The 22,612-nt window shown below is 40.3% G+C and overlaps 2 protein-coding genes across 2 annotated transcripts in view; one reads left to right on the top strand and one right to left on the bottom strand.

Annotated features, from left to right (window-relative positions):
• Positions 1-2,279: 2,279 nt before the first annotated feature.
• Positions 2,280-22,612, bottom strand: part of LOC139941893 (somatostatin receptor type 2-like) — a 63,072-nt gene continuing 42,739 nt past the window's right edge. Inside the window, exons 3-4 of the mRNA XM_071938543.1 lie at positions 8,806-9,172; positions 2,280-6,476 (exon numbers count right to left, since the gene is read on the bottom strand). Of these exons, the coding sequence (XP_071794644.1) occupies positions 5,628-6,476; positions 8,806-9,172 (1,216 nt within the window). The 3' untranslated portion in view covers positions 2,280-5,627. The remainder of the gene's footprint in view (positions 6,477-8,805; positions 9,173-22,612) is intronic.
• Positions 15,233-22,612, top strand: part of LOC139941844 (girdin-like) — a 124,149-nt gene continuing 116,769 nt past the window's right edge. Inside the window, exon 1 of the mRNA XM_071938476.1 lies at positions 15,233-15,271. The gene's annotated coding sequence lies outside the window, so the exon portion shown is untranslated. The remainder of the gene's footprint in view (positions 15,272-22,612) is intronic.

Here is a 22,612-nt window from a genome sequence, read left to right as displayed (position 1 = left end):
GGCGGTTTGTATCAATATTTTGTTTGTTTAAAATAATTTCGAGTCGTGTTCATGTTTGTTTTAAGTGCCCATATCCTCCCAACGGTAAAACTGTTACCGCGTTCGATTGAGCCATTTGTATCAAATAATTATGCCCTGTCTGATCATCCAGGGCATGGGGCACTCGGTATCTCGGCATACTCGGTGCGTGAATCTGATGAATATAACCGGATGTTAGAGCAACGGGGTCGCGTCTACTTTGACCTCTTAAAACCGAAGATAAACCGGATCGGGTTTAACTCTGTGCTGTCTGAACGCAATGGGTTTTTATTTTTACGACCACCCCCCGCTGCTCGTAAAAGTTAGACCGGTTCGGGTCTAAGTTAGTACGCTGTCTGAACATACCCAAAGTCAAAAGTAGATGTAGCCCCACGGTTTAAGTATCTGCTATGTACACAACACAAACAACGTATCGCTGAATAAACCATCACTCGGGTGTTACAGCTCAGCGAACGCAAAGCTCCGAATGCATACACACTTACCTTTTGACATTTTGTTCTGTTTACTTCAGAAAAACATCCTTCAACACTTTGCAAAAACACTATGTGTGTGTAAGTCCACATAGTTGTTCAAGTCCCCCCATTATATGAAACATTTTGTTTGTCGCGCTTATACGACACTGAGTATATTAATTTGTGTGTTTAACCCTTACACCGACGTGTGTTAAAACTGTATACTCAGTACTTTCCCGAGTTCAGTGAAAACAATCACAGGCGTATTACTCAGGTGGGATTTGAACCCATGACCTTTGCATCTAGAGCAGTTTTTTACCAACTAGACACTGTTTTTTTTTTTTTTTGGCGAAGTGGCCTCCACGCAAGGAAAAATCATCTCAACAAATGTGATACTATATACACATTGATTAACAACCTCCCACCTACCACAATGTGCAGCCGTTTATACCGCCGCTTTCCACTCACCCAAGATGTTTTAATTAACCCCTGAATCCCTTAACCGTCTTAACATGCACGATCACGTCACCCGTGAACATTCTAACCGGAATGTAAAGCAGTAATCACCCTCGAGTCATTAATGTTGGAACGTTCCGGCTCGTCCGTGTCAAAACCAAACTGGATGATATTGAATAGTCAGACAGTATGATAATTGACTGTGTTCTGTGTAGATGCATTGACCACATGATATCATAATGCAGTTTGGTATAGCACACAGTTATTTTTATTTTCTAGTTTTTGCCTGGTATTTTATACTTCTGTTTGCAACATCTCCTATTGGTTTTGTACACGTTTTCCAACTGTGGACCTAGTTTTCCCTGAACCGTGGACTCTTATAGATCCCCGGTTTGAATGTGTATATCTACTCACGTGCACATATTTATTTAATTCTCAAGTTGTCTACTGGTATTTCAATCGATCGATGAGGCATTTTTAGGATATGTAATGAATGTTTACGAGGGATGACTCTCGCCATTGATATGTTCCATCTGCAGATTTCATACCCAAACCACATACCACACCAAAGGAGCATCTTCAGAAGTGATAATATAGATCTATTAAATGTGATGTCGGATCAGATAATGTACATATTGTTGCATCGATTTGTACCCTTTGACATTTTCATGAATATATTTGCATAACTAGCATTGTGACCAAAAACACAATTTCGGAATAAAAAATGGCTAAAAGATTACAAGATGTGGAGTTGAAATAGGAAACAATGCATTCCACTCAGAGAGACACGAGTTCTGTAATTTTCCCCAGGTCCAGGGCCCAAATTGACAGAGCTGCTTAAGCACAGAATAACAATTTTCTGCTTAACAGAAATGAGCAGGATACCAGTCATAAATTGTACTTGTAGCATGGTACTTTTGGGAGTTTTTGTTATTCTTGTAAGCGTAATTTTGTTATGCTTAGCTACTTTTTGTTCTTTTTGTGCCTGCTGTGCCTTAGAATGTTAATCATTTTTATTGAACAAATGTGACAGTAATCAGGCTTCTGTGTCATTGTGTCACTCTTGGTCACACTGACACATAAATAGGACAAGCAGCATATGTATTATGTTTGTGATCAGAAGGCCCATGTTCGAACCAAACCCAGCCCTAACTTATTTGGTTTTAAATGTCTATACCTGAATTTGTTTTTTCTTGCACTGTAAAATTATGATCTGTGAGACCAAGACTTATAATGCAGCGTCTTAACATTGACACACACCCAAACACATTAAACTGGCATCTAACATTTCTCAAAACTTTCTTATCATTTATTTTGTACAACCATCAAATACACGTTCTGTTTTTTTTACAATCCAAAAGGTGATTCCGAAACAATGACTTATTTCCAATACGAATTATATACTTCAACTGCTAGTCTGACACCCTGTTTACACGGACAACTATTGCACTAAGACTATTGAAGGTACCAGCTTAATTTCCCTCTCGTCTCGATATGACCGCCTGGGCTCACTGTCTTAAAGTTGAAAATACTGCTTGACGAGTTTCTCTGTTAAGTAAAACTCCAGTGAGATACAAGCCACAATAATGTATACCTAGTGTAATTTAACTGGTAACATGTAACCTGTATTATTTTTTAATAAACATACATCCATTTCGTAGTAAATAAATTGATAAATATAACAACAATATTTCGTGGATCGTATCTCATTGTGATATAGCACCAAAACATGCTGTACTAAAATATTCAAATCGCGAACTTAATAGCGCCAATATTTTCATAAGAGCATTTGTTTTTATACAAAACAGATGTAATCAGTATAGGTATAATAATAACAAACAACGATAACAACAACAACAACTAGATTCGAAGATAATGCATTTTGAAACTTTCAAATTTGTATAACCACAAAATGAATATAAGAAGCGTTACCGCGGTAACAATTCTCAGATTGTATACTCCAATTACAGATTCTTGTTCCTGCGTGAACACAACCGCTCCATATTTTCTGCAATATCTCACAAACAATACCACCTCTTTGAAATAAAATATTCACAGGTTAGTTGAATTGTAGTTATCTACAACTGTACATGGGTGAACAAACAGTCGGCTCCAATCAGCGAACGTATACACTCCATTTAAAGGCACTGGACGCTTGGTAATAACTCAAAACAATTGTTAGCATAAAAACGTGTTTGGTAAAGAGCATTGGATGGCTGTTGATAGTAAATTAACATTATGATAAACGGCTCCCTCTGAAGTAAGTTAGTTTTTTCAGAAAGAGGTAATTTCTCACTAAAGATATTTCAGCTGAAGCCGTTTATTATACATCACAAGCACATAAAAAGTAATGCAACACGGTTGTTTTTTTCTTTCATTATTCTCTTGCAAATTCGATGACCATTGAGCCCAAACAGGTTTGATATTTTTATGCATACGTGTTGGGATACACCAAGTGGGAAGACTGGTCTTTGACAATTACCAAAGCTGTCCAGTGCCTTTAAAACCAGACCTTCAACACATCACATTCTCTCATACCACCCTCTCTTAAGTCTTCTTAACATCACATATCGATCATAACGCTCTCTTTATACAAATCGTTAGCTTTCCACATACCTATACACGTTCATAATTTAAATAGATTACATTTTTTACGGTTGACATAGTTCTTATTATAGTAAAACCAATAATCACTTGTTATTGCTCCTATACAAATACTTCGTTTAAAATATACATGTTTCTACAATCAAAGTGACGTTTATACTTCAGATTGCTGCCATCAAAAATGCGGATTATATACAAACCATCGTTGTGCCATTCCAAGGTGGAGAATACGAAGCTCTCGTGCTCAGTTGGTGCCCCGTTATGTGGCATGGTGGACAGCCTTTCACCTCTTTGAAAGGTGACAGGTGCGAATCCCGCCTTGGGTTTTGTGCTTTCCATATCTAAATCTAATCTCATTCACGCGTGTTTTTTTTTTTAAAGGTTTATTGGTCACAGCTCTAGTCACCTTTGAGTGTCCTCTTGTTTGATAACCATAACGATTTGAGCGAATAAATACAATAAATAAAAGAGTCGACAGATCCTTCAACAAACAGCTTCACACATTCCCTTTTTTGCATCCCTGTGTAAACATCTTTTGTTCTTTCCATTGTCCCTGTACTGTAGATCTTCTCACAGACTTTGTACACATAATTCCTCGTGGAGCACCCAGAGCTTTAGAATTTCCCCATGGAGTCCTTGTATTTTCCCTTTTTTGTTTTGTCCTCGGTAAAAATGAAAGCACCCACACAACTTAACTAAGTGTCGCACACTATAAAGAGTTGATGTATGTATTGTTTCTTTGTTGTTAGTTGTTGGGCGTGGGTGTTAAGTACTGTGTAGCGTATTATGACACACATGCTGAGATGAGGAGCGATTAGAGCGACCAGTGAGGGACTCGAACCCACCACCCTCCCACAACCTAGTTGCCTCAAACCCCTCAGTATCAAGTGTCAGTCTACTGTGAAAGTTTGAGTGTAGTGTAGTTTGAGTTTTACTGTTAGTTCTTTGGAGTGTGTGTTTTTAAAGTACTCCTTGTCGTGACACATTTAGAGGACAAGGGTGGGACTCGAACCCAACACCCTCCCACATATACTGACCTAAAACTTTTACAATGCAATTTTTTAAAGAGTGTATAGTTAATCAAAATAGACATTTATATACAGTAATATATATATTTTGTTTTATAATGCATGCCTTGTTTGTCAATACAAACAAGATTATATTTAACTATATGACAAGTTGACAGCATTTCGTATACAAAGAGGAGAAATCCTTCAGTTTCATGCTGTCCTGTGTGGCAAAACTCCTAACAGATCGTGCAAGTGTTTGGACAAAATAATCTGGAGGCATTATACTGACAGTTACGCTTCTCAAGTTGTATATTCCAATATTTAAAAAAAAAACGCTCATTTTTTTGTGACGTCCCCTGATGATGGCGTTGGTGCCCCTTCAAAAGTACCCCATAGCCTTCAAGATTTTCTGGAAGTGCCATTTAAAAAATTAAATTGGTCTTGCCCTCTTAAAAATGGAATTTCAGGTCCGGAAACCTGTAAGTATACTTGTTATGTATACGTCACTACTGTAAATTTCAAGCATTATAATTAAGATGATCACAGTTTCGCAGAACAATATTTTTAGCTACGTGTTACGTGGCCATATATTCTCTAAAAAGCTAAATGTACTGTGTAGTGATACGTGGTTACGATACATGTCCTTTTGGAAGAACTTTAACCAGCTAACTTGTGGTGCTTGCACTGTATCAATCAAAAAAGTTTGTGAATACAGTCACACCTCTGTTTCAACGGGGTTTTTCCCACAAACTTCATCGTACGATATTTACAACAACTCAAAGAAGTCATTTGAAATATTGAAATCAACAGATTTTCTCTCTTCAACAAAGCGATGTGCAAGTTCGATGTCTACGTGATGGCTAGTACTGAACAATCATAAAATTACGATTTTTTTGTGCACGTTTATATTTGATTACAATAAATATAACCCAACACTGAAAGACATCCGGTAGATTCCGGATCCGTTCCGTGTCACTGTCTTGATCCGACAGGATTAACAGTCCGAACCCACTGACGATTGGGGACACACAGTCAGGAAACTCATCTTCATTTAGTGTAGCGATGTTCATTCCCCAATGTTTTCAATTCTGAAATTATCTTCAGTGTTCTGGATTATGGGGAGCTGTCCGTGTCTGTTTCCAGCTTCCGCGGTGTCTTGTTTCAGCCCGTGGTGATGCTTGGTGGGGTGATCCGGGGCGTTCTGGTTACAGTCAGTGACGATGTTCCGTTGTTGAGTCTCATCATCAAGGGTGACGTCTTCGAATGGCGCGTGATCCGGTTTCTCTTCCTCCTGCTCCCGGATGCAGGGTCTACTGGATGGTGTCCAGGATGGGTTATGAGATCCGGTGGACCCACTGTCCGTTGGGAGGATGCTGGTCGTGAATGAATCCTCACTTGTTTTAGGTTGACGGTTGTGGTGGTGGTGATCACACGGACCGCCATTTGCATTGTTCCCTGGTAACCTAGTCATGTCAATGGCTTCAGTCTCAGAGACCGCACTGTACTGGGTGTTATTCCAACGCGAGGTGCGGTCTGGTGGCGCGCGGCGTCGCTTACCCCTCGGGCAGCTATCGCCCCCAACACGGCACGCCTCGGTAGCCGGCTCGCTCGAGATGATGGTCACACTAGGCCGTGGTTTGCCGAACTTGCCCCTGTTCTTAAAACAGGGCTTGGTGCAAGGGCAGAAGCAGACGATGATCCCCCGGAAACCACGCCTAAATGCACGGCTCATGAAGGCGTAGATGATTGGGTTCATGCAGGAGTTGGAGAAACCAAAGAGCAGAAGGACTGACTGCCAGAAGACAAAGTTCGAATTGCTCAGGATCTTCAGGAAATAGTTGACCAAGGTCACGATAAAAAAAGGCGCCCAGCACATGACAAAAGCGAAAACGACGACCAGAACCATCTTGGCAACCTACAAAAAACAAAAGAACAAAAAGGATTTCTTGTTTAAAGAAGTTTACTACATGACGTGTCAGTTTTTTTGAAATGCCCTTTAAGGTTTGTCTTGCCCAAGTGCCATTGGTTCCATACACGATTGTCCAATGGGAGTGCCCTTTGCAAAACGAAAACGGCCTTGCCCTCCTAGATATGAAATTCCAGGCTTGAGTGTCTCTTCAGTGAATTAGTTTCGCTGTTGTTTTTAGACAGAGCCATACGGATCCTCGAAAAGCATTTCTCCCACAACATTGAACAATTTTTGTTGATTTTGTCGCTATATAAATGTTTCTGATTTATTGACTTAGTAATCTTGAACTCCCACTTTCTTCCAGAGCTGTAATAAATAAGCCCAACTGACTGTGGCACTCTAAAGACAGAGGCAAAATATTCGCAACAGATGAAAAGCAAAACATTGTCTCAGTGTCACATTTCACAAAACGGGCGTGCACATGTAGTAACCCGAGAGTTAGGACACCGTGGCTCGTATCAATCCAAACACTAATATTCAGAATATTGTATTCACTGGATATTTTCAAATAAATGTGTTTACTTTTTTTCTCCCAAGATGTTATTGCAGTTTGTAATGATCACAAAGGCCGTTAATTCATGACCGACCCCCCCCCCCAACATACAACCACAAAACACACAGTTCTGTGTTGCAGTCACTGTGGACATTCCTTTGTAGTGTACACGTAATTAAAATCATTTTCTTCAAAACTGTAAATTACACTGTGTGGGTGTGTGGCAACCCACATAGTGTTTCAAGTCCCTATTTTGAGGACCTCATCTCAGGTCCACACTTCGTATATGCAGCGTTAAAAAAAACTACAGCAGTCTGCTCCACTGCGTCACTGTACTGCTAGTGTTTTGTACTTTTGTTTGTATAAGTCAATAAATACAAAGAGATCCAATTTTTCTTTCTATTCCTCCGTGGATTGCAGCTTTTTTAACCGCGAATCCAAAGTGCAGCTTGCCTAGAGATGAACTAGTTTTTACACATCGAAATGGAAGGTTATTTCTTCCGCAGGGAACGTCCGGACTTACACACTTTCATTTTCTAGGCGTTAATATCCGATGGAAAGTAATAGGGGTTGAAAGACAGGATGCAAGGCCGACTACCGTGGATTTCACGAAACTCATCCTAAACTTAGGAGTAATTTTAGGACCGAGGTCGAGTTTTGTTCCGTATCAATAGACGTTAGGACGCATTTAACCCATCCTCAGTTAGGACGAGTTACCCTTCCTAACTCGAGATAAGATTAATCCTAGCGTTTCGTGAAATCAGGTACAGGGGTCAATTTCACTAGGAAGTTCTAACTTGGGACTTTTTAAGGGTTATAAAAACACTTAAGACGACATAGTAACTAGTCTTAACTCGAGATAAGACTAGTCCCAACTCATTATGAAATCCACCCTGCCGTCGATTTCACCAAACTCTTCCTAACTTCGGATCAATCCTAGGGCTTTAGGACGAGCTAAGTTTCGTATTCATAGACGTTAGGACGCATTGAACCCATCCTAAGTCAGGACGAGTTACTCGTCATAACTCGAGTTTAGGATTAATCCTAGCGTTTCGTGAAATCGGCTGCAGTACTTCTTGCGCTGATAAGAAGTACAACCCGTGTATAATATTGTCATGCGTTAGTGTGATGGACTCACTTGCCACATCAGAATTGACAGATAAAGTGCAATGGGCACATCATTATGAGACACTACATTGAGGATAATTAAACTGCACAAACTACGTAGTGGTATAAAAACGTAGAAGAAATAAAGGACCTTTTGCGAAATGATTATCACCCGTTTTAGCAGATTTTAATGAGTAATTGTGATGGACTCGTTTATCACATCAGAACCGACACAGATAAAGTGCAATGAGCACATGGAGACACCACACTGAGGATAAATATAAAGAGAAAAGCTACCCGAGGGTTTAAACACGGCTGCATATAATGTTACCATAAGGCCCTCACATCGGTAATGGTTGAAAACACACACCTTGTTCCCATTGCTTTCTTTCACCAAGCTTTAGATGTTGACTATATTTGACTATGTAAGCATTGTTTTCCAGGGGCTGTGCCCCTACGGATGCGTTTTTATTTTCTTCCTTCTACTCCCCTCTTCTTTTTAGGAACTTTTTTGAGACATGATTACCGAGATCCTCCATCGGTGTGGTTGAAAACACACACCATGTAAAATTCTCCTTTTTTTTCATCAAGCTTTTGATGATAACCATATTTGACTATGTAAGTAATTTTTCCAGTGGGTGTGAACCACGCCCTACGGGTGCGTTTCTTATTTACCTTCCTTCGACTCGCCTCCTCTTTTCTCAACGACGTCTTGAGCATCTTTTCATCCTCCGTCAATCGGAACAGCCTCCCCGCGATGGAGAAGCACGTGAAGCACAGCAGCCCAACGGGCACGAGGAGTAGCACGGCGAACTGGATCACGGCGTACCATTTCATGAACTCGTGGGGTAGGTCTGAGTGGCATATCGTCCGGCGGATGACGCCGAGCTGACTGTACATACGGTAGCTGGAGGTGAGATGGGGGTAGAAGTACGGGGCGAGGACCAGGAAGGGTACCACCCAGATTGCGGCCACGTTGCGGGAGGCTCGGGCCCGGGTGTTGAAGGAGCGAGACCGTAGGGGGTGGATGATGACCAGGTATCTACATGGAGAAGCGGAAGGAGAAGTGGAAAAAACGTTAATCTTCAAAAAATCTACTGAGGGTAGTGCAAACTTTACAAGATGCGAACTTGTGGTCAAGTTTGAGACCGTCAGAAAACCCACGGGGAATATTCTCACATCAACCTCTCGTATAACAATTAAGTGAACAATGTCATAATCAAGATGATATATATCTTGTAGAAATATAATTTGCTAATTTAACTGTTTAACCGTGCTGCGTCCTTCGGATGGGTCGTAAAGCTGTAGGTCCCGTGTATTATGTAATGTACGTTAAAGGTCATAACTTATCGAAAAGAGAAGGGGTTTGCCCCGGTGTTCCTGTTCTGATCGGCAGCGCATTGCGCCACAGCAACTACCTTGTAAACCATTACATTGTGCTATAAAGGAATAGGTCTAATACTTCAAAAACGTTAATCCCTGGGGGTATGATAAAGCACTATAACAACCAAGTACTAATATTATCAATGTAAATACCCTGCATGGGTCCATCCTGCTCACAAACTACCGTCATCATTATATTGGTCTTGAATAATTTGTCCAGTGTACAATCGGCGAAGCACCGTTAATAACTTAGAGTAACGTTTTAATGGGTCAACACCTCTTGAGCAATTAGACACGAGACTCTCTTATACATTGCTTGTAGCTCTTCCAATACCGGTCTGCAACATTTCTGTTTTTCAGAAACAACACGTTTTACCTCTGGCAGCGATTGGGGCAATCGGAGGCAAGTATTGTGTTGCGAGGACACAGTAAGAACCCGTGTCAGCACAGACAGCTTGGGCGTGATCGTTGAAAAGCCCCTCTTAGTCGACGTTACCCCCGCAGTACAGTAGTCGCAGGCATAGCCAAGCTTGCTTGATTTGTGCACGGCCTAATACTTCCATTTCTAAATTCGGCAACCCCTGTTTCAGATCTGAAGGAGGGAGGGGGTGTGTTGATTTTAAACAGTAGGCAGGTGTTTTTAGAGTCCCACTCTTATTTTGCACGTAAACCTCATTGCAACAAAATGCATCGCTATATTAATGCCAGGTTGAAAATTGTTTGCAGATGAGCTCGCCGATATCCTCAACAGTTAGTACTGGTGAGGATGACTTTATACATAGGTGCTCTATACTAAGCACGATGGTACCCCCTCCACAATGTATATTGACTGTGTGCTTGGAATCTTCAGATTTCTAAGATGACTTTAGGGTGTGGTTTTACAAGTAGTGTGTTAGAGTATGGGAACTTGGGGGTACACTCTGCCCCATATCAAGCAAGGTATATAACCATGGGGGAATTTCCGTCTTCCTTGGTATAACCAGGCATGCAACTTATCAGCGGATCGGCTGATTTCCTCTTTTTCTTTTCAAAACAGTGTAATAGAAAACTTGAAAAACACTGTACAAAAGTAAAGTGTACTCGGCCACTGATCCTTTTTTTTGTCAATAGAAAGTTTCCTGTCTGTACAACCTTGTGCATTAGGAAAAACAAAGTGTAATGGGTGATATTTTCCATGGCCATTCATGGCCCGGTTGCCTTCCGTAACATCCTCGAAGAAATGACCGGGTTCAGCGAAATCAACAGGGGGACAATGACAGCGACATCCCCCTGGGATGCGAGCAGCAAACCCCCGGGGGTACCGGTGGGGACGCATAGTCCATCCTCCATTTATCTCAGTCTTTATAGACAATTAGATGCAGAAAGTATAATGCTGTAAATGTAATCACAATGCGTAATGAGAACCCTAACGAGCTCTGACTGCTTTAATTGCTATTCCCAAGCGGCTACTCTTTCATTGATTACTCGACTAGACCTCACGTAATTATGCAAATAATGGCTAAACATTATGAGCCTTGCTAAAGTTTCCCCTCCCCCGTCAGACGGCGTCAAACCCCGCCCTGCATAACCAGCACTTTACCTTAGACACTGATACATTGTGTTTCTTAACTGTTGTTTTATTTTGGCTCATTATGTTGATTTTGACTGTTGTTGATGGTTCAATAACCATGGACTCGATTGCGCAGTGTGTTAATTATTCTACTATCTCTGTAATCTAAAAAGGTAACCTGTTAAATAATCAGTTATATCTGGTTATACCAAGGGACCCTCAAAAGTGCATTGCACTGTGACATGCTTGCCTGAAGAAACCTGCAGTGTGCATAGAATGACAGTAAAGTTTTAGGGTGGGTTCGTTTAGCTTCTCTGGGTCGACCCCGGTGTGTGGTGGGTTTTTTTCTTCCCAGGACTAACGTGGGTAATTATCTGCACACGTTCGTCCTAAAAAAAAAAGCCACACACCGGGGTCGACCCAGGGAAGCTAAACGAACGCACCCAATGTTTGACGTTCACTGTACAAACCTACGACCTACGTGAATGTCCAATATCCAAAATCGACGTACATGGTTCACTTTACAAATGTATACGTGAATGTCTATATCAATACCAAACCAACTTCCATGTGTAGAGAAGACGATGACAAAGTCTCAGAAACCGAAGATGAAAAAAAAAAATGAAATTCATTTGTTTCCTCCAAAGATGACGCCCCATGACGAAACGTCAAGTTCAAGCTCCAATGATGACACATTATACAGTTCTTGCGTCAAATAATTTGGAAGCGTATATCAAATTGCTAAAGCCTGTAATAAGGGGTGTGTCCTCTTTCACCAATAAAACCGGTTAATTCTTAAGTGCATCACTTTGTTTGTCCAGGTTGTGCTGATGATGTGAACCAAAATTGCCATTCATTTCTCACACTTGATACCTCTTTAACAACAACAAAAACACTCTTCGCGCTTCAACAACGTGTCCGTACATAAAATTAGGTCCGTCAATTTTTAGGTTGATTGTAAATTGGAAGTTCCGGCCAGTAATCAAGTGCCATTGATCATGTTACACGCTTAAAGGCACTGGACACGTTTGGTAATAATTGTCAAAGACCAGTTTCTCACTTGGTGTGTTTCAATATATGGATAAAATAACAAATCTGTGAAAGTTTTGACTCAATTGGTCATCGAAGTTGCAAGAGAATAATGAGAGAAAACAAATAATGTGTGCTTTCAGATGCCTGAAAGGGCTTCAGGCCTGAAGTCTTTTATTTTAATATTTGGGTGAGAAATTACTTCTTTCTCAAAAACTACGTTACATCAGAGGGAGCCACTTCTCGCAATGTTTTTTTTAAATCGCATTAGCTCTCCAATGCTTGTTAGCAAGTAAGTTTTATGCTAACAATATTGTTTCGAGTATACCAAACATGCCCAGTGCTTTTAACCGTGCCGTAGTGTGACTAAATGAGCTGGATCCAACTCACAACCTGTTTTGCATTTGCAGAAAAAAACGAAGGTTGAAAAAATTCCCCAATCAGAAATACTTAGTTGTGATTTTATTCATAATGTATCACCTTTTTGTAGCCTTTTCAATTGGGTAATACGACAAAAGAGACAACGGAAGATCGTGCCCGGAATTCAATCGGCCAAAAATATAGGCCAGGGTAGTATTACACCTTGATATCAGTTACTTGGTAGCCATGGTTAGAGAACTATGATTTATGGTTTTCGTCTCAGATCCTTTTTTGATGGGTCTCTCGCAGTTCACAAAACCTCCTTGGTTTCTTCTTTGAATTTTCTTGCAAGAAAGAAAATTGAATCGTGTGTGTATCCACAGAGCTCGATATGAGCGGAGGTTTTTATACAATTATTCTCACAATTCGATAAGATGTACAATAATATTGTTTGTCAGACGAAAATTTCTGAGCTTGTACTGTGTTCCAACTCGATATCCCTCAAGGCTTTACTCTTGGTCCCATCAATACATTTATACTGATAGTCTTAGTATGTTGGTGTGCAGGGTTTGTATGCGTTTTGATAGTAACGACTTCAATACGAGGCCAGACCTGATACTTCACGGAAGCAACGAAGGCGATTGCCTCCATGCTCCCTGGTCATTGCCTTGGTGCCCTAGAAATGCTTCAGTACAAATATACAAATTCCTCATAGGGTGCCGTTTTCCAGGGAGATAACGCCTTGGTGCCCTTGCCCTTTCCAAAACGAAGCATACACACCTACAAGGCATGCTGGTTATGTTGTTCCTAAGCTAAATGTCTTGTGTTGGTGCTTGTCTAGAATGCCTCCTATATTTGGCATCTTGCTTGCTTCTCCATTGCCATGTTCTCTCCATTTTCATTGTGATTTATGTGTCCTGTATAAATAGTTTTTTTTTTATATAGGCAAATAAATAAATTGTATTCGTCGGACATTAAATTTGTTAAAAAATGGTTTTCATTGTTTAATCGAATATACAACAGTTTAAAAAAAAAACTCAGGTCTGTGAACCCTCTAAAGTGCCTTGGCTACTGTTAAACAATTTCCTCCAACTTGGTAGATCAAAACATGACAATAGATTAAATCCTCAAACACTTATCACCACTCATTTGTTTATAACCCTAATATATCTTCATGGCGTGTAATGCAATCTACTTTGTTTAGTCGCCTATGACAAAAAGGTCTACTTAAATTTCTTCATTGACTGGTTGGTAAAAGCAACGAGCGCTCAAAGAAATGAAGAATTGCCGCCTAACCAAAACGAAACTAAATGCTACACGAGTTTGCCCTATTTCGGCGCTTTCCTCCCACATCCAAAACTGACATTCTTCGTCATGCTCTCTACCAGTCTTGCAATTTGTCAAATGAGTTCTGTTTTGCTCTTAAATACTAGTTGTTGTTTGTTGTGGTGGGTGTTTGTTTTTTCGCTTTTGGATGGTTTTAAGTGTTAAAGCGTTACAGCGTTAAAGGCCCGGTCAAACAGCCCCCGAGAACGAAAACGAGAACGATAAAATCCACGCCCTCGATTGGTTGAATAAGCGAGGCGTATTCTGCGTGGAGCAATTCAACCAATCGAGGGCATGCATTGTTATCGTTCTCGTTTTCGTTCTCGTTATTGGGGCCTGTGTGACCGGGCCTTTACATTGTGTTGCTGTCACTCTGTGGACATTCCCTTGTTCTGTAGGCCTACACTGAATGAAAATCCTATTCTTCGGCACTGTACAAACACACTGTGGGCGTGTGTCAGTCCACATGGCGCTTCGAGTCCTTATTAATGTGGACCTGTTCCTAGGTCCACGCTCAGTTATCTTGCTACCTGTGAAATACGTTCAAGCTTAAGCAAAATATGTTTCTGCTTATTTTTCACAAACATTTGCTTACCGTGTAAGCGGCACTATGAATTGGCCCAAGATGTCTACATAGTCAAATCCCATCTTGCATTTACAAAATAGCCTAAACGACGGCCAGGTTAAACACCTAGTTTTACTTTACCGTACACGTCGACGGTCCGTATTGAATTGATTTCCAATGCAATACCATACATATTAACTATTACTGTCAACCTATTAGATAAATATAGCCTTTTCTCAAGCCGTGTCTTGAGACATCGAGCGTTGAATTTTCCATCTTGTTCCTCACTAATCGAAATAAATTCAACGGTTGCTGCGAGACGAAAAGACACAGCTTGAGATTCTTGTTTTAAAGTTAATAGCAAAACTGTTTTGCCTGCTCTTCCTCTTTGTGTCATAGGGGTTGACAAATACACAACCAAACAACTGGTAGAAGTTGCATAGTAGCTTCTATAATGGCATATCAATTTGCCAAAAAGACTTCCGTACTGAGGTAGCCAGTAATTTGGGATTAAACGATTAAGAAATCAGGGCTACCGAAACTGGACGGTCAACATGGAGTGTGTGCATTATAAAGAGTTTTCATTTGATATTCGATATTTTGCCACCTGTATTAGGGCCTTGTTTGTTGTGTCTCCAATCACGATGCGGGGTTGTGTTCTGAGGTGTTTACACTTGGCAATTTATATGATGTACTTCACTGTCTTAAATATTGTTGTTGTCTTAACTCCTAGTCTATATATTTATTTGTTTAAGGTGTTAACGGTCCCATTCTGGAGCTTTGTTTTTCTTTTTCTAGACATGTAATTTTTCTTTTTATTTTTATTTTAAAGATTGGACAATAAAGATTTGAGCTGTTACGCAAGCCAACTGTTGCAGACAATCGGGAGCAAGGCAACCAACTTTAGTGCATTCCACAAGACCACTGTGGTAAGTTCCCCAAGTCATTTTTCAAACACTGTCTTACGATTATCTAGAATTCCCTAGAACATTACAATTTAAATGCCCTTTCTTCTATGAGATTGCCGTATGACATGACCCTTAAAGAAATCATCGAGCCGCCGGGACTGGAGAGCTTGTGACGCAATTTTGTGTGCTTGGAAGAAGGGCGGCTGAACCTAACTTCCATAATAATCATTTTGGTCAAAACTGGACCGGGTGTTTGAAAAAGATTATTGCCCCCTGATTTATGGTTTCATGCACCAGTAAAACCTTTGATTGCATTCTCGCTCCGTCCAGCTGGTTTTTCAGTGAAGACATTTCTGAGATTTAATTAAGTCTAGGGATGCATACGAGATAAAAGTGCGCCCTTTCGACTCCAATAAACCGCCCTTGGTATTATTGGGATCGATTCCACAGGTCTTTATGCCTGACCTATGGGCGAGTCCCGGATGAAATTGATCGATTACTTCGTTCAACAATCACCTTCGGACGGAATCGTGAATAGCGCACGCAGTAAGTTAAGTAGGTCGAGTTGACATACCGATAACCCGTAGTGAATAAGCTAGGTCGAGTTGGCATACCGATGACCGATAGTAAATTAAGTAGGTCGAGTTGGGAAACAACCGATAGACTGGGTTTGGAAGTACGTAGTTTGGGCTAACATGTTCTTCGACGGCTTTGTTTAGTTGCCACATACCCGTATTTTAAGGCCCACAATATATATACAAGGCAACACATATTCCTGCCCTTTTGGTTTTTACTATAGCTAAGCCACGCAATGAAACTTCAGTTTTCAATAGTTCCAGCGAAAAGCAAGTTCGATTTATAAAAATACCAGACTCCAAAAGCAAACCCAGCTCGCCGAAACAATAACTCTGTGATCGATATGCTGGCTTTATAAGAAAAGTATAAAATATAAAAAGCTTTGTCTGTGAAATCGATAAATAGGTGTTGAGTAAGTGGGCGGCGTTGGCAAAGAAGGCTCCCGGGCGATAGGGCGTTTGGCCCGGCACCCTTGTAACCTCATACCCGCCTTTTGTTTGGCCTTGTCGTTGAAAAAGCGATTCATTCCGCCCTATTTCCTCTGGCAATTGATGGCCTAATGGAACAGAGCAAAACCAATTTACTCTCAGCGAATAATTGAACATCCACATGCTTTTTTTCACACCGAATGAAGTCAAATATTAATGATTTGCCACATTATTAAAACACCGCAAACACCGATTTAGGTTTAGTACGTAGATTAGGGTATAGCAAATATGGGATTAAAGATATCTAGAGCTGAAATGGAATTTGTGTGTCTAAATTAAAGGGAATGTAACATGGTTTTGTAATCACTCTTAAAAATGAATGGCAATATCTAAATGACAGTCTATGCTTTCACGCATGTTAGCATGGTGATCCTGCTTGCATCCGCTAATGGGAAAAAAACGATTATTTCTTAAGCTTGTGTTTCAACGGTAACTATTACTTTGCAAAGATTTTCGATTTGTTTTTTATTTTATTTGTATTTTTTTGCAAAGACAAATGGTGCATGGGGTGAGACAGGAGTTTGCCGGGGTCAGCAATTCACTTTTCCTTCTAGAAATCCCCTGGAAGAATTGTCTTGTGCGAAAGGGGATTGAATGGTGTCATACAAAACCAGACAAAACACGCATGATAATAAAAGTGCTGTGTGAACAACATATCCGTGTACAGGCCCCCCAAAAAATCAATTTAATTTACGATGGGGTGTTCTATATTTTATCCGGTTAAATGACGCTTATCTTTATGTGTTGTTCTTCATATTGTTAAATGAGGCTGAATAATTTGAGGCAAATGCACCGAAACGAGGCCGTGAAATCAGACAATCTGACGGCATGGTTACGCTCCGGAACACCGCCGGAACTTACCGGAGCCTCCGGAGAAGTTCCGTCTGTGGATTCCAGAAGTATGGAATTATGATACCCAGATGTGTAGTGCGTGTAAGTCCATCAAACATCTGCAATGGAACATTGTATTCATACTCACCAATACACCCCCTCTCCCTACGCTTCCCCTGGTAAATGATTAATAGCCCACCCCTTAATGATTATATGGATCCGCCCCTGAAATTACACGTCTATATAAAAACCAATGGAATCTGTGTCAATTCTGACCCAGATGTAGGTCAAGTACTACCGTACGTCAAAAAGTATATCACAGTCCACCACAAAATCTACAAAAGTGGCACAAAGTTGTCAATAAAACCACTGCTATACATAGGCCTACCTTAAATAGAACGAACGTATTCACGTTCACGATCAACTCATTACTTTTGCAAACAAAGTTAGTACCGTATAACCGGTGTTGTGCCACTTCTAGATTCAAAGTGTTGCTGGTGGCAACCGTTCTGCCAACATTTCCAATTACGTTTCTCTGATTAATTTGAAGAGTTTTAAGCAAACATGTTGCAGCTAACCAAGACGCGGTAAATTTGCTGCTATTCCTCGTTGATTAAAAAGAGAGTTTTAAGCAAGATGTAATTGGAGATGTTGTGTGGGTGTTACAAAAAAACCAACGTTTGCCAAGAGCAAATCTTCCAAATAATGTTTATGCGCAAACCAGTAGCAACTTAGAGAGGGAGGGAAATGGCCAATTGAATTTATGATGTAGGCCCACTCGTTTTCCAATAGATAGAGTCCTTGTGCATGTGAGTGGGGGGAAATTACCGGTCTGTAACCTCCTGTTAAAGTGGTGTAAATTGCCCTTGTATTTAATAACCTCACTTGGTGTGAAATTTGTCAACATCCATAACATCTCTGATGAAAACATTCTGAGAAAAATGTGTCTCAAGGAAGACCTTTTCCCTTTACAAAGCATGCACCATGTACAGGTTTTTGAAGGTACTGTGGCGCAATATGCTGCCAATCAAGTCCAAAAACTGCCGGAAGAATCCCTTCTCTTTGCGATAAGTGCACTGGGTTCTTTTACGCGCATAAGCAGAGCACACGGGACCAACCGCTTTACGTCCCATCCGAAGGACGCAGCAATACTGGTAAAGTGTCCTGCTTAGGGCATCAGTGTCAACACCGGGATTCGAACCCACACTATGCTGATCAAAAACATCAGAGCTTGAGATCGATGTTCTTATCCACTCGGTTTTCTTATAACCAATAATGACTTTTATTAGTCTTGTATGGCCGAACTTGCAGTTAAAAACTTGTGTTAAAGGCAGTGGACACTATTGGTAATTGTCAAAGACTAGCCTTCACAGTTAATGTGTCTCAACATATGCATAAAATAACAAACCTGTAAAAATTTGAGCTTAATCGGTCATCGAATTTGCGAGATAATAATGAAAGAAAAAAGACCCTTGTCACACGAAGTTGTGTGCGTTTAGATGGTTGATTTCGAGACCTCAAGTTCTAAATCTGAGGTCTCGAAATCAAATTCGTGGAAACTTCTTCTTTAAAACTATGGCACTTCAGAGGGAGCCGTTTCTCACAATGTTTTATACAATCCTCTCCCCATTACTCGTCACCAAGAAAGGTTTAATGCTTACAATTATTTTGAGTAAAAACCAATAGTGTCCACTGCCTTTTAATGATGATAAGAATAGTGATGACAATAACAACCCCAAATGGAATATTGTCGTCAGCAGCTCTGTGTTAGAAGGCAACACAAGGATGCCACCCCATTGTATTTTTATATTGTTTTTCATAGTTAACAATTTTTATCAGCAGTAGATTTTAGAGTGTGATGGAAGACTTTTAATCGATAGATCAAGTTGTACGTGAACGTCAGTACTTGTGCAGAAGCAAAGTGGGTCTTAATTAGTACAAACAACCAGTAAATGGCTATTCACTGTTTCAGGTTACTAAGTACCGGGGGAATTCCAGTCGCTGATGTTTCTTTGTAGTCGTCAAACATGAAGAGTAAATACCAGTCAGACGTTGACATTTTGCATGATTAACTACTCTCGAAAACATAAACCATTAACAAGTCAAATTAGGTTTAGTGCAACTCAAAGGAGAAAGGGAGAATTTAATGATTTAGTCTATAATCAATTATGTATACAGCTTCATTGCTATAGTTCGCAGAACTGATGCTAACAGACTGTGCAAATTCCAACAGTATTGGATCACACTTTCGTTGGTTACTTGCATGTTAATGTAACTTCTACAACCACATTAACAGAGCGTTCGTAATAATAATGTGAATGTCGAATGTCCAATATTAATGTGGAAGGTAGACAATCATTTGTACAAACGTGTCAATGGCAAATGTCCAATTCTGAAGTGCAGGGTAGACATTCGCCGAACAAACCTATAGATGTGAGTGTCCAATGTCCAATAGCAAACTTACTTTAGTTGTGAAATCATTTACTCTGTTTTGAAGCATGGATATTGTTTGTGTTTGTATCGAACTGGCCTCCTCTTCTTCTTTCCAGTTACCCTTTGGTTGTTTCCACGCCTCGGTACTGAATATTACTGATGCAAATTTAACATCTTTTTAAAAAGCAAAGGGTAGTTAGAGCTGTGTTATATTCGTCCACAGATTCCAGCAAACATACAAGACCCAAACATTTCCGCTTATGGAGTCTATGAATGGCTGTGGGAAAAGTAACTGGAAAATACCAATTGATGAATACCATCCTCGAACGAAGGTGTACAGAATTGTACAAATTGGTTCAACTTTGAGGTTAATAATCATATTGTCGCAAGCAGCTGCAACTGATACGCGTAAGGCCTAAGGATTTGGTTACTTGTGAATAGAGCAAAGGTGCAATGCCATCGGAATGAGACAGTTTCTTAGAACATACTTGCAGATGAGGATGAATTCACTTTTTATGAAAGGAGGTTGAGCAATTCTCCCAGATCGCTTTCATTGAAATCAGAGCGAGTCGCTTTGGTCGACTGTGAGTTATGCCAAGTATTTCTATAGATACAGAGGAGTCTTCATGGAATCAGAATTTTTAGTAGAGAAACATTGTTGGCTTTCCCCAGGTGTTGTCTGTGTGCTCCCTTTTCTTTTATCTTTCCCGTTTAAGTCATTATGGTGTGCAGTGTGCACCCCACTTGTAACTTTCAAATGTCATTGGTGCCCGATATAGGGAATGGTGTACCCCGACCTACCCCCATTGTGTCTTTATTGTGTGCTTGGAATCTCAGAAATTCTTTAGCGGATTTCTGTTTTTCAGGGGACGTCTGTACAACCGTGGAGAAAGAACCTTTCTCGATGGCACAACCATAGAAAAAAAAGGACCCGTGGTCGGTCTATAGTTTGGTTTGAGAATAGGCCTAGAAGCATCGGGGATACTCTCTGCCAGATTTCGGGCATGCTATTTGTTTAGATGGTGGAAATGCAATTTCTAGATGGTTTTGGAAACACATGAAATCTGTCATTGAGTTTCATTTCTACTGACGATGAGCCGAGCATGCTTATCGAAACGTCGAATTTCTACATCACCACCATCATAGGTTACGCCCACGCCTATGGTGTAATTGACATGGTGCACTGGATGTGAGTGATATGGACAATGTGATAAGGCGATATGTACATTCGGTAATATCAAAGATGTCCTTAGTCCCCTCTGCTTGTCTTTATACGAAGACGGATAAGTTCAAATATATGGAGCTTAATCCAGTGGTGAGTGATGGAACCCAACCCTAATCAAGTGGACTCCAACACCAGACGTGCTCGCCGAGAACATCAAGTAAGACATGGTATTTAAGATCCATTTGTCATTTTCATCTGTTCTTGTTCATAATTACTTCTGTAAAGTTGCACTCTTCTAAACGAAAACCTAACGTTCGACTGAGGTGTAACTTGGTATATTGTTAGTCAAGAACAATAACTTCTTAAACTCGAAATGACGCCATCATGTTTTTTTGACAATTTTTGCAATTTTGATCATTTATTACAAATCTTGAGAAAAAGCAAAGTGCAATATTTATTTTTTTTACTCCCGGAAACCGAACACCTAAAGTTTGGTCACAAACTCTAAATGTCTAGTTCATAATTACTTCTGTTATTATTCATACTTACTTCTTCTTCTGTCTACTTTGTAAATAACACCAATTAGTTTGGATGCACACCCCATTATTGATATGCTATTCTCATTAGGCTTTGTTAAAATGTCACGAATGCGTTAGTTTGCTTCGAGCTCAATGTTGCTAACAAATATTCCCATCTCTCCTTGGTGCATGTTTAAGGCATTCATAGATGGGATCTTCTCTACTGTACCCCGGAGAAATGTAACTTCCGTGTACATCATAGAGAATTAATATTGCCGTAGGGTCGCTGTATCTCCCGTTATACTCATCAGAACGAAACACATGGATGTATCGGGTGCATGTTGAAAGCACAGTGTTCCCCCTTTGTTCTTTTCAGCTCAAGGCACATTGTATTCTTTCAGGAACACATGCCTCAAGAAGATTTCTTTCTCAATTTGTGCCCACATCCCGTCTTAGCTCAGAACACGTTTGCAGGGCCCAAGAGTCCAATCCCTTCTAGTTCTGATTTTTCTCACGGTTCTGTTCGCCATATAACCTCTACATGGAAACGTTGATTGAATACTGGAAAAGTATGATTCTGGGTTGAACAACGAACACAATTTTATAGTGGTGGAACCAACGACCTACGGAATAGCGTGCTGGCGCTCCATGTGCTATAGTCCAATGTTGGCAGTCTGCCTGGCTTTAAATATGTTTGTAAACCAATAGAGGTTTGTGGTAGCACTATGTGTAATATCTTTTAAGTAGTGGTGGGTCTGAAAAGAACAAGTGGTTAATGACTCATTGTTTCGATCAGCGCACTTTGATTGTCTTCAGGATGATGTGTGATGGCCGTTCAAGATGATCGTTCAAGAAATTGCCTCTTCACCATTGACATAGGCTAGGGGAACATCTCTGTTTGTGGTGCTGTTTCGGGTGCTCTTTTAAATACATATGTGTGATGATTTTGTAGCAACTGTGATTGATTTGTAGATTCTGCTGAAATGAGTTCGAAAATACTCAAAAGATGTATGCATTATTTAAAGTCTCCTATCCTAAGGTGTTTTTGGTGATTATTCAATTGTTGATCAGTGGGCTTGTGTCCCAGTACCTCAATATGTAGTAACTGAAACATCTCTAGGGTACTTATAACAATGAATTCTAAACACTTCACCCTTTTTATCTCTCTCTATCCATTTCTACAAGTCCCTTTATTCCTTGAGTGCCCGATCCATCCCGATAATGCATTACATTTCATGGTTTTTCACTTTTGTGAGACATAGACACGCCGCCTTCATCCATTCTTGTATGGGATAGCCCAAGAGATTAAACTGGCCAGGACTTCTTGTTTAAATGATAGAAACAACGGCCT

Source organism: Asterias amurensis, chromosome 1 (assembly GCF_032118995.1).
Source record: "Asterias amurensis chromosome 1, ASM3211899v1".
In the NCBI taxonomy this organism is placed as follows: Eukaryota; Metazoa; Echinodermata; class Asteroidea; order Forcipulatida; family Asteriidae; genus Asterias; species Asterias amurensis.
Note: the sequence above shows the minus strand (reverse complement) of the source record. Positions and strands in the feature narration are given on the sequence as shown.